Source organism: Manis javanica, chromosome 1 (assembly GCF_040802235.1).
Source record: "Manis javanica isolate MJ-LG chromosome 1, MJ_LKY, whole genome shotgun sequence".
NCBI lineage: Eukaryota > Metazoa > Chordata > Mammalia > Pholidota > Manidae > Manis > Manis javanica.
The window spans coordinates 223,874,962-223,888,711 of record NC_133156.1 but is presented as its reverse complement, the minus strand read 5'-3'; the positions used below and the strand labels follow the sequence as shown (position 1 = coordinate 223,888,711).

The 13,750-nt window shown below is 34.6% G+C and overlaps 1 protein-coding gene across 7 annotated transcripts in view; it reads left to right on the top strand.

Moving 5' to 3' along the window:
- NCOA1 (nuclear receptor coactivator 1) overlaps positions 1-13,750 on the top strand; it is a 176,626-nt gene that overhangs the window by 112,968 nt on the left and 49,908 nt on the right. For all 7 annotated transcript variants that reach the window (XM_073215773.1, XM_073215777.1, XM_073215778.1 and 4 more), the window contains 3 exons: positions 1,565-1,705; positions 8,814-8,961; positions 10,270-11,590. In XM_073215773.1, coding sequence (XP_073071874.1) covers positions 1,565-1,705; positions 8,814-8,961; positions 10,270-11,590 — 1,610 coding nt within the window. The remainder of the gene's footprint in view (positions 1-1,564; positions 1,706-8,813; positions 8,962-10,269; positions 11,591-13,750) is intronic.

Here is a 13,750-nt window from a genome sequence, read left to right as displayed (position 1 = left end):
TTCTTTCTGCCATCTACATTTATGCCAAGATTTGGGTGATAACCTCATCAGACAGATGTAGGTACATCAGATTCAAGACCTTGAGTTAAAGAGGTCTAATGTATACTTTATTTCTGAATAAACCAAGTGAAATATGTAAAGAAGGGATTAGTTAAAATGAGGAGACACAATAATACAATAGATTTGAGTTGATTGTATAAAAAAAGGAAAGATGAAGAAAAGACACAATTAGGCATTCACAGAAGAGGAAGCATAAGTGGTGAGTAAATATGAAGAATACTTAACCTCATTAATTGGGGAAATACAAATTTAGACTATAGCTATTTTTTAACTACTAATTGTAAAAAAAAATAGAGAAGCCTGGTAATACCAGGTGATGGGGAGGATATTAGATTAACAGTAACTCTTATGTAAGTTTCTGAAAAACAGTTTAATATTATAAAGTTGAACATTCACATAACCCATGACTCAATAGTTCTAGTCCTACAGACTACAGAAACTCTCCCACACATGTACCATGGAAATGTGAAGTATGTTCATAGCAGCATTGATTTTAATGGCAGAAAACTGGGAACAGTCTAGATGTCCATTGACAGGAGCGTGTAAAGACGGGTATGACAAGTGAGGAGTACATACACAATCAAGTGGTGATATTCAGGTTCTGAAGTTGGATGGAGGGTTTGCAAGTTTTCATTGTATTAGAAGCTAATTCTTATTTCATGTATATGTGTGTATATCATACCTATGTTATTTTGTGTGAAAATAACACTGCATAAAAAAAATAAAACAGATCTGAATAATCCCATACTAGGTAATTGTCCCCTGGTTAACTAAAGAATAACTTACCTGAATTCTTACATACACATATAGGAAATTTGTTTAAATATGGTAACAATAAAAAATGACTAAATTTTATAAAACATAAAAATTATATAAAAATTATATAAATTTTATAAAATTATGTTCTGTGTGCAGAGTGCCTAACAAATTCTAAGGTTCTCTCATCTTTTTTCCAATTTAACTTTGTTGCCTTCAGTCTTTGTTTGCTCTTAAACACACTATTGGCTACAGCCCAGTAGGAGGTAGGAAGGAAAGGCTTGCTTACTTTCTCATAGTCTTAGTTATGGGAAGTTAATTTAAACCAAATTAATATATTTCATCTCTGCTTCTCCTTCCTCAGTAAGTGATCCATTTATTGATATATAGAGAGTAGGATTCAAAGAGCAAGTATAAGGGTTTGATCTGCCCTAGTTTCAGCAGCTTCAGGTCTTTATATATGACTTTAATACTTGACTAGAATTGAATTTTAGAATATGATATACTAGGATATAACACACTCTAAGGCCAAAACAATTTTTATTACATCATTTACTATTTTTTTACTATATTGTCATGTATATACTGTATTACAATGTATAATAAAAATTAATAGTGCTTTTTAATGCTTTTTTCTATTAAGCATTTGGGGTGACAGTATATTTCTTAGATACAGTCGTTAGTTTTGAAATATGGGTGATTTATATCGAAAGACTATCATAAATACAAACTTTCTTTCTTTGTATAGGTAAAATCATCTCTATTGATACTAGTTCTCTGAGAGCTGCTGGCAGAACTGGCTGGGAAGATTTAGTAAGGAAGTGCATTTATGCTTTTTTCCAACCTCAGGGCAGAGAGCCATCTTATGCCAGACAACTGTTTCAAGAAGGTAAAGTTCTTCTCTCTCAATTATTTTCGTTAACTTTGCTCTTTATTAATATTTAATAATTTATATAGAACTTATAGCTTGATAAGTATTTTCTCCAAATTACAGTTTTTACAATAATCAGTTTTAGGAAAGGAAGAAGTGGGTAAGCAAAGTAATACATGAGTGGATCCTGAATTTTGGAATGCACATTTAAAAAAATAGGATATCATGTGGTGGTCACTCATTCATTCATTCATTCATTCATTCAGCAGACATGTATCAAGTTCCTTACATACATAGAACACTATATAGGGTGCCAAGGATACAGCGAATGACTAAGAAGCAGTGTTTTGCCCTCAAGGAGCTCAGAATATGTTAGGAGAAAGTATGACAATTTTAAAGATCAGTGTAACATGGGCTATAATAGAGGTATGACCAAAGAAGAAAAAAATTAATTCTGACTTGAAAAATCAGGGACAGCTTCGAGAGGAAGTAATAGATTTGTCTGGCTTTTGGAGATTATTCCCAGCACAACAGGCATGTGAAAGGGCTTCTGGATGATAGATCTATATCATACATGTTTATGACTGTTAGGATACCTGGATCACCTGACTTGGGCTGAAGTTTCAAGTTAAAGATATGTCATATGACATGATTAATTAATAATTGAATAGCTGCTGTGTCAGTAAGTACTATGGGAGTATAAAACAAATGTATTCCCTATCCATAAGGAATTTAACAGTAGTAATGGAAAGATAGGGAAAATTATCTGGGAATTAAGGCCAGAAAGTTGATAGAGATTCAGAGATAAGGGATTTTTATGTGCTTTTAAAATATTGTTATGTAATTATGGCAGCCTGATACTCCTTTCCCAATAAAATTTATTCTCCAATCTTTAAGTAGTTTCTTTGAAGAGACTCTTTGTATTCTTGAAAAACAATTTAAAAATATTTTTCAGTGTTCCATCATCCTTCTTGATTTTAACATTTTCCCATAACATTAAGTTTCCTAAGTTTACAGATGATTTTCCATTCATTATATTTTAGGTTCACCTGCTTCCTAAAGGTACATGGAGGAAGCAGCGTAATTTTTTTTTCAGGAAGCCGTCTATATGAGTCTGGCCGCTTCTGGGACAGCTTCCTCCAGACTGACGGTTCTCCAGTGGGCCTCTTACTAGACCAATGCCATCCCTAAAGATGATAGTTCAGTGATAGGACCAAGAAACTGTTCTTCATAGTTCCTCAGGCAATACTGACACACTATTAGGTTTAGAAACCATTCCAATAAGCAACTAATGCCATCCGCTGGTTGCAAACTTTGCGACTCCCTCTACCAAGTGGCACTTGACTTTTTCATGGGTTTTAGACTCGGAGCACTAAAATCTCTAAAATTTCCACTCAGTGCCTAAAATGCTGAAGATACCCTTTGATTTTTGCCATAACAAGTTAGGCTTTCCAAGGCTTCACTTAAGACACTTAATTTTATTTGCCTATAATTTAAATATATTTCCACTAAGGCAAAGCTGGTTTAGATTATTGTCCAAATGACTAGGCTCACCATACATACGATTAAACCACAATTAAGCTATTAGAATTCTCTATAAAGTAAATTGATTAAAGCATGATAAGTATGAAGTGAACATATGAAGTGAACAATTTAGGCTAAAATATAAAGAAATATAATTCAATACCTCTTCCCCATTAGTCATTTATGTCCTTGTATTTGACTTCTTTTAGGCAAAAAAATTCCTCAATAGAAATAACTTGTATTTTTCTCAGAACTGAGTTGTCCAGAGTTCACATGACTAATCCTAGTGTGTTGGAGAACGTAAACAACTTGCCAAATACCATTCATGGATTGAGTATGCTGTTGGTAATTTGATAGGGATTGCACTGAATCTATAGATTGCTTTGGGCAGGATGGCCATTTTGACAATATTAATTATTCCTTTTTTCTGATATCTTATATTAAGTGGTATCTAACCTAGTAAGAAAAAGTGGTCCATGAAACATTTACTGTTAAAGTTGTTGATATGCTGAGTTAAAATTTCGCATGAAGGCCCAGGTATCTTATCAAGCTATAAAGGTAATGATGAAGTACATCAAGTTTGAGAACCTCTGGGCTATAGGAACAGACAGAGGTATAAATTATGCAGTTTCCTTGCTGCCTCTTCACTTAGGAACAGTATGAAAAGAATAAAACAGAGTATGGCACTATATCCTTGATTCTGTGTGAAACTTTTTAAAAGTTTAAGAGTTTGTAAAACTACAGTAATTGATATTTAGGCAAGAAAAATTTGTTTACCATCAGTCTTCTTTTTCCTTGACCATTAACTTACTCTTTGAAGGCAGTAGCTGGTGTAAAATTCTAATGTGCATTGAAATTTAAGTTAGTTCTTAGTTTTTCAGCTGCTTTTGACAGAGACAGCTTATGGACTGCTTTTAAAGGGAGTTTACCATCTTATTTTCCAGAAGCAAATTTGAAAATGGATTTCAGCCAAGGTCTCTGCAGATATATGTAGTTTGGAAAAGTTTCCCAGTTTCTGGGAAAATTCAGAACTATTTCTTTAAAGAAAGGTCTAGGTTAAATGCTTCTGAAAGTTCCCCGATAAAATTCATCTGGGATAGTTGTTAAACCAGATTGCTGGACTCCACCCCGACCACTGAACCAGAATCTATAGTCTAAGATGTTTTATTACAAAAAAGTTTGGAAAACATAAACCTAGATTCCTCAAGATAGTAGTAGCTGTAACTTAAAAGGAAATGATGTTTCATGCCAAATTAAGTGTGGGAAATGTCTCAGTCTCCCACTTTTGGGGATTCATAAAGACATATTTAAGGTATTTAAGTTTCTTGAAAGTTGTGCAATAAAGGTACCTGTTTGACTTTGTTACTCAGATTTATTTTTTGTCAGAATACTTCTTGCTGTAACGCATCTATCAGCACCTAGGGAGAGCAATAGTCAGGGGAAATGTTGGCCTAGAAAAGCTCTATGAAAATTCTGTTTACCTATGATCAGAAACGTAATGGGTCATCATTTCCTGTCTTTGAAAGATGTCCATGACACACTGTTACATTAAAAAATAGGTTAAAAAAGCAGAGCATATATAGTACAAGCTCACTCTTGTATGTCTGTTTATCCAATTCTAGAACGTTCCCAAAATGTTAAGTGTATATGATGTCTCTGAGTGACAGGATTACAAAATGATTATACCATTACTTATTCTTTGTTCATTTCTCTGTTAACTTTATAATCACAAAACAAACTTGTTTTTAATTTTAAAAAAGTATCACGAGACAGTTGGAACGAGTTTGTAATACTGAGAAGTTTGGGAGCATTGCTATAAAACATAAGTGCCCATGTTAATGATTAACCAGAAAGAATGTTCTTTGAGACTTGTGTAATGTTGTCTCAAAGAACATTCTGGTTAATAATGGCCCATATAACAGAGTTAACTTTAAATCTTTCTCTGGCAAACTTTGTTGAAAATATTTAAAAGATGAGTCTTTTATATTTGAAAGATTTTTCTTTTTAGATATTTTGATTGACTGTGTTTGCTCAGTTGTTAGAAATCTTAGAGCATCTCAGGGTAATTTTTCTTTATCTTAGTAACAGTATTCTGGTTGCATTCTTTCTGCATATATATAAGGAAATACCAAAAAGAAAAAGAAGTATCTCCCAGCATTGACTTGTAGTACTCTGCCATGTATTTCATACCTGCCCATTTAGTAACATCAGTAGAGCATGCTTGTTGAGTTTATCTCAGCACCAAATTAGATGGAGTCAGAGAAACGGTAACTCAACTTACATAGCTGCTATGACTAGGGAAAATGGTTTCCTTTGCTTTTTAGCTTTGTTGAAGCCTATTCTGGGGGAAAAAACAAACAAAAAGTTTCCTTTTTAATGGTTCTCTGAGGAGTTTCTGAGGTATCAATAATACCACTTCAGTAATACCTCTCACCACTGAATGTTCTCAAATTTTTAGAAATGGACACAGGAGTCAGGGATCAAAATACTAGCTATATACCTGGCAAAACTAGATCAGAAAACGAGGCTAGGACCTGTGATCAAAATGAGATTCCAAATAGTTTTGTCCAGGCCTGCTACACCTTGAAACCCACTTACGGGAAAAATTTGGTGTGCAGAGCAAATGTTTATCCAGCCAGTTCTGTAAAGAATTCTACCTCCCCGACTCATCTCTTAATTCAGAATATCAGTGATTGTTATGTAGGGGTGAAGTGTCTGGGGTCTGTCTGGATGTGGTGTGACTCAAGACATGCATGTTTTGGATACTGTATTTTCACTCTTTGTTTTTTCCTTTGGTGTTCATTCAGGTAATATTCATTCTGTAGCTGCTGTGTACAAGGTGTCTAATAGTGTCTCACAGAACTGGCTCCATCTTAGGGATGATGGGTGAAGACTAATTTGCATTATTAAGTCCTAAACTTGTAATTGAGAAAATTAGAATTCAAACCTGAATCTGACTTCTAGGCTTATTGTTTTAATTGATCCATGCTACCTTCCTGTTTCTCTCTCTCAACAATTGAGCACCAGAAGAATTCTAGTTAACTGGGTAGTCTTAACTAGGTCCTAACTAATCGAAGTTTTATTATATTTGGTATTGCCTTTATTCATTTCAAAGAATGTGTGAATTATGATATTCTAAATCTTATTCCACACATTATCATCCAAAACAAATAATCTAACTTCCAAACTTTAAATGTGATGATTTCTTTGTATAAAGTTAATAGGATTTCCCCAATTTTGGAATTTTTACTAGTTTACATATAGTCCTACAAGTTAAGGCAGTTTAATTATCAAAGAACTATTGATATTTCTATAGTCCACATTAAGTATCTTAATGTTCTCATGCTAACCTGAGTTTCCAGTTCTTTCTTACTTTATAGGGCTTGTCAATAAATCAAGAAATATCTCTCCATTAATTTCCATTACAAAAGTATATCTAGATATGTACAAAGGCAAAAACATAAATTGATATATAATATATATATATGGATTTGAGAACATAGCTAAGATTTAAAGTCTGTCCTTTAAGTAAAAGTTAGGATAGTTGATCACAAGTCATATTAACGTGTTTAGATGAGATTCAGGTTGAGATAATCAGTAAGTACTCACTGGATGATTTTATATGCAAAGCATCATGCAAGACTCAATGGAGGGTGGAAAACAACGGGACACAGTATTAGCCTTTACGTTTGTTCTAGCTGAAAAAGAAAAGTAAGTTTGTAAAAAGTTATCTACCTCCTATACAAAGAGATACAGAAGAAATTTTTAGGAAGCAATGAGAAGTAAGATTGGAAATGCAACGTGAAGTCAGACTGTATACAGCTGTGCTGTCCAGTAGCCAGCGGCCATATCTGGCTGTGGAGTACTTGAAATGTGGCAGGTGTGACTGAGGAACTGAATTTTTTATTTTATTTAATTTTAAATTTAAACAGCCACATGTGGCTAGTGGCTACCATATTGCACAGTGCAGCTCAATGGTGAAGAGCCAGAGTGTTTTCCAGCAGAATGAAGAGATCCTAAAAAGCAATAAGCAATGATGAAGAAATAAACAAAATGGCATAAGTAAAGAAACATGAAATATATTGTGTCTTGTCTGGCCTTTGATATATCTGTGTCTTTATCATTATCCCAGGTTAATAATTTATGTTAAAATGCCACTGTTTTGTTATAGTTGTATTTTCCAAAATATATTGTTAAAAATACATTAACAGTTGAGAATTCATATTTTTTAAAGTTTTGCTATAGCAAACATTTACTTAACATCTTTATACAAGATGTATTGATTTCCATTAAATTCTCCTTTTCAATATTTATTATTACATTAAATACTGTATTACATTACATACTGTATTAGATGTGTTATATTTAGTGAATGTGCCATTGACTTGGCTAAAATTGACAGATGGGTAAGGAATGCAGTTGGTTGGACATAAGTCTTAATCCTTTCAATTAAATTTACATCCTAGTTTTGTACTTAGGCAGATTTATGTATGGTATAGGTTTATAGTAGACTGTGCCCTCTTCAGTTTATACGGTATGCCCAAGACAATAGAATACAGTGTATCTTTACCTAAAGTAATACATAGCTTCAAAAACTATTGCTCTTTTTAACATGTCTTTACAATGAAATTGAAGGCCTTTCAAAAATGTCTTTGGAAAATAGGGTAACATTTATTAAGGCTTAATTGTAATACTCATTTGTGGTAGTAAATCTTATATGTCAGTGGATTTGATTTTTAACCTTGTTATAACTACTCTATTAAATTTTTCTTAAAAAAAATCTTTCTTAAAATGGAATTCTGTTGTATTACTAAAACATCAGTGACAGTTTCTTACTTAGTAGTCTGGTATAGCCTTTACATATTTAATGAATACTTACCAGTATGGTTAGAATTTTGTCTGCTGTAAATAAAGCTTTAAGACAAGAGTAAATCATGTTGTTCATATAGTGATTTACTGTCTTAACCTAGTTTTTGTTCCTTATATTAGTTCCTTATATTACTGAATTATAATCAACCATCAAAAATAATAATTATATATAAATATAATAATTTGTCAAAAAGGACTTAGTGATTCACATTCCTGAGTGAAAAATTAAATTTGAATTTTAGTTAATGAACTCTGCAAACTAATCAAAACTTAGAGGGTGAGTTTTGTGATATGTGAATTATATCTCAATAAAGCTGTTTTTAAAAAATCAGCCAGCAAAAGAAAAAAATGCCTGGTTAGAGAAAATGCCAAAAGTGAGAGGGGAAAAGTTTATCTCCAGATATTTTAATGGATACTTAATAAATTAGAAGAGCTGTCCCATTATAGGGAAAGATTAGGGTTATTTATATTCCTGGTTTGGGTTTCTTCATAACTCGTGTGAGGAGGCACTCATTCAAGCAGGACTAAATTAAAATTCATCATCAGGTGGTATATATTTCAACTGAAATCATTTCCCCCCCTCAGATGTCTGCTTTGTCTAAACTATTCCTTATTTTGAGCTTCAGCAGGCAGCGATTGAGAGGGTCTAGGTAGAAATAAGGCTTGGTAACTCTCCTTTGCCCAGAGTGCAAGTGTCAGAATTTTAACTAGGTGTCTCTTTTGTTTGAAACAGTGATGACTCGTGGCACTGCCTCCAGCCCATCTTACAGGTTCATGTTGAATGATGGGACAATGCTTAGCGCCCACACCAAGTGTAAGCTGTGCTGCCCGCAGGGTCCCGACATGCAGCCTTTCATCATGGGGATTCATATCATCGACAGGTATACTGCCTATTTGGAGAGCTTTGTATGAAATAAGTCAGTTCATGTATCTCTTCCTACAGAAAAATTTTCTATGCTCTTGATAACTAGAAAACAAATTCTAAAGTAGACATTAAACTAGTGTGATGAATATATAATCAGTATATCCATACGGGTTTTATAGTTTTGTCACCTAATAGCTTTTCTGTTTAAAAAGGGAGAGAGGAAAGGTGAGGCTGAAAATATGTTTCAGGGGTAAATATTAAAAAGGTGGCTGAAAATTTCCAACTTTACATATATGAACTTATGGTCTTATAAGAGATTTTGTACAATTTGTTAATATTGTTATTTTATTTTTAAAAGTGCTTTATTTTCATTAGGGCAAACTTGATGGCCCCTGAGTTCAAGTTGACAGCCTCTGGAACTACCAGTCATTTAAGCTATCAACTTGAGATTCTGAATGTTACTGCCTCTGATTTGTTCTCATCTCTAAATATGTTTTACACTGGGATGTCTGGTAAATTCATGGAACCATTCTTACATCCTATGAATTATTCAAAACCCTATACTTACAACAATTTAAAACTTAGCATTAAACAAAAACAAAGACATTTTCCCTCACTTCATCTTTTTCCTCATCTGATATATTTGCTTATTGGAACATGGTAATACCAGTCACACATCTGTTATCATAATTATGGATTTGAGTAAAGAACTTGATGAAAATCTGAATTCAGTATTCTGTTTTTTTCTAATTTAGTTTAATTTATGCTTGTGAGTGGAATTAGCACAGTTCTTTTTATCATATTGTGATTTCTCTTTCAAAACATCTGCTATGTCTGCATATCACCCTTTTTAATTTTTACATTAGTGACACAGTATTTTTCTTACCCAGTCTTCCTCTTTGGAGCTGAAATACTTAAAAGCTGTAACAAGGGAGTCATGAATAAATACTTTGAAAACAGAGGTGTGGGAAGTTTCTCTTTCAACCAAATGTATTATTGTAATTTTCATTATTTGTATTAAATTTTGAAAAGTTTGAAAGTACATACATTGATTCTTTCCAAGCCCTAGAAAGAGTTCTTCCCATGTAACTGAAGTCATTACTAAATTTACAGAATCACTATTGCCTACTAAGTGGTGCTAACCTTTCACAGTAATACTGATAGTCCACTGTTTTTCCATAATTTAAAGTGATACAGAAGCTCTTTACTTGATAGCTTACAATGTTACTGAAGTTAATGGTTTTGTTTTATGATATGCATCATAAAAAATACTTAAGGGAAACCTATGAAAGATGTTTGAATAATAATGTCTTTTTCCCCCTAGGGAACACAGTAGTCTTTCTCCTCAAGATGACACCAATTCTGGAATGTCAATCCCCCGAGTAAACCCCTCTGTCAATCCTAATATCTCTCCAGCTCATGGTGTGGCCCGTTCATCCACATTGCCACCATCCAACAACAACATGGTATCTACCAGAGTAAATCGCCAACAGAGCTCAGACCTGCATAGCAACAGTCACAGTAATTCTAACAACAGCCAAGGGAGTTTTGGATGCTCACCTGGAAATCAGATTGTAGCCAGTGTTGCCTTAAACCAGGGACAGGCCAGTTCCCAGAGCACTAATCCCTCTTTAAACCTCAATAATTCTCCTATGGAAGGTACAGGAATATCGCTCGCACAATTCATGTCTCCCAGGAGACAAGTTAGCTCTGGATTGGCAACAAGGCCCAGGATGCCAAACAGTTTGTTTCCTCCTAATATTGCAACGTTAAGCTCTCCCACTGGCATGACAAATACTGCCTGTAATAACAGTAACCGATCTTACTCAAACATCCCGGTGACATCTTTACAAAGTATGAATGAAGGACCCAGTAACTCTGTCGGCTTCTCTGCCAGTTCTCCAGTCCTCAGGCAGATGAGCTCACAGGACTCACCTAGTAGATTAAACATACAACCAGCAAAAGCTGAATCCAAAGATAACAAAGAGATTGCATCCATTTTAAATGAAATGATTCAGTCTGACAACAGCTCTGGTGATGGTAAACCTCTGGATTCTGGGCTTCTACATACCAATGACAGACTCTCAGATGGAGACAATAAATACTCCCAAACCAGTCACAAGCTAGTGCAGCTTTTGACAACAACTGCAGAGCAGCAGTTACGGCATGCTGATATAGACACAAGTTGCAAGGAGGTGCTGTCTTGCACAGGCACTTCCAGCTCAGCCTCTGCTAACTCTTCAAGTGGTTCTTGCCCCTCCTCTCATAGTTCACTGACAGAGCGGCACAAAATTTTGCACCGGCTCTTACAAGAGGGTAGCCCCTCGGATATCACCACTTTGTCTGTTGAGCCTGATAAAAAGGACAGTGCACCTGCTTCTGTGTCAGTGACTGGTCAGGTACAAGGGAACTCCAGTATAAAACTAGAACTGGATGCTTCAAAGAAGAAAGAATCAAAAGACCATCAACTCCTACGCTACCTTTTAGATAAAGATGAGAAAGATTTAAGATCAACTCCAAACCTGAGCCTGGATGATGTAAAGGTGAAAGTGGAAAAGAAAGAACAGATGGATCCTTGTAACACGAACCCAACCCCAATGACCAAACCTGCTCCTGAAGAAATTAAACTGGAGTCCCAGAGCCAGGTAGGTAATTCCTTGCTTCATAGAATGAACTTTCCTACTTATTTTTTCCTTTTTGTTTGTTTTACTTCAACCATAGATCAGATTTGGATTCAGGCTATGTTTTGTCCTATCCATTGGGCAAATAGTAAAAAGTTAGTATCAATGGTTGAAAAATCACAGGACTTTCTTTCTCTGTGAAACTTTGGAGGGCTACAATATTAATGCAGCATTCTAAGAAGGTAGATAATATTTTCTTCCTATAAAATCAGAGTTCACAACTTCAGAGATTTTTTTAAATGCCTTTCCTGCCCTCTTCCCAACCCTACTTTTGAATCTAACTCTCAGACTAGAACCCAGAAATCTGCATTTTAAAGAAGCTCCCCAGGGATGCAAATGAAAGGAGAGAGAAATGTGAGGAGGTGGGCGAGGCTGCTCTGTCTGGCTTGCTTGCTATTCAGTTTCCTTTGGAACATTTTCCTAAGGCTGTTTACTTTCCCATCTGATTCTAAACACCCTCAATCCCCATCAGAATAGGGACTCCTGAGTATTCTGGGTATATAACATAACCCTGAAGCAGAAGTAAATATATATAAACCTTTGCATAAATTGTTATGGATTAGGAACCTCTGTCCATTAGGCTGGTGTAAAGATGAGGTGCAGCTTCATTTATTGAATAATTGCTGTGGACTCTGAAGGAATTTAAGAAAAACAGAAAATTGCTTCCTCCCTTCTAGGAGCTTACAGATTACTTAGAATATGGATACCCATGAAATAGCTGAAAGTTTATTTCCAAAGCAGTTTATAAATAAGACTCTCCATTGTGAAACAAGATCCCACTTAGTATGCGGGATCCTTCATTTCTTGAACCAGCTTTATTTTCTGCGCTCAGCTCTCAGAAATCTTTCTCTTCCCTTAGGCATACTGCATTCTAGGCACATGGGAGCCCTTGCCATTCCTGGGATAAGCCATGTCTCTTCTGCCTTGCTCTCCTTTCTGTGTCTGCTGAATTTCTACTCATTCTTCACAAACCAATGCAGACATCATCACTGTAAAGACTTCCCCAGTACCCCTAGTTAGAGATTTCCTTCTTCTCCATTCTCGTAATGTATTATCTCTATTTACTATTTGGAATAACACTATTTTGGTTATTTCTTTTTGAAGATAAGGCTGTCTCTCATGTTCCTTGGTACAGCTACCTAACCTAATAATGTGTTTTTAAGCTGGAAAAACAACTTTAAATCATAACTGCATTAAAGCGCTCACTCTTTAAGATTAACTTCAAAGGTAATAGCTTTATGAAATAATGCCTTTGTGTACAGTCCTGGTACATCTGTTTTGGTGCACATGTACATGCATTTCTGCTGAGTTGATACCTGGAAGTGGAATTACAGGATTGTAAGATGTGTGTATGTTCATCTTTTTTCCTAGTATGTGAGAATTCTTTCTAGTTGTTCTATGTCCTTGCTAGTAATGCTTGATATTGTCCGCTTTTTAAATTGTAGCTATTCTGGAGTCCATCTAGTAGTATCTCATAGTTTTAATTTGCATTTCTCTGGTAAATGTTTCTTCGTCATTTGAATATCTTCTTTTGTGAATTGCCTATTCAACTGTCTTGCTATTTTCCCAGTATGTTGTCTTTTTTTCTCATTGACCTGTGAGTACTGTACTTATTTTGGATGAGCCCTTTATGGGTTATATATTTGCAGATACCTTGTGCTTTGCCTTTTCTTTCCCTTAATAGTGCTTCTTGACAAAGTGAAGTTCTTAATTTTAACATAGTCCAGTTTGTCCATTTTTTCCCATAACGGTTACTTTTTGCACACGTATAACAAAAGACAAGTTCAAAAATATTCATAGTAGCTTTATTTGTATTAGCCCAAAACCAGAAATACCCCCAAACCAATCACAGTAGAATGGATAAATATATTGTAGTATATTCATACAATGGGATAGTATTCAGCAATGAAAGCAAATGAACTACTGCTACATGTAACAAGATGTCTGAACTTGAGAAATGTAATGTTAAGCAAGAAACCAAGCATTCAAAAAATACATATATATATATAAAATTCTATTAATACAGTCTAGAAACATAAAATTTATTTGAATTAAATAATGATACCCAAAAAGGTAGACATTTTATGTTGATGAATTATCTCAAAGTAATCAGAGTAGAATAAT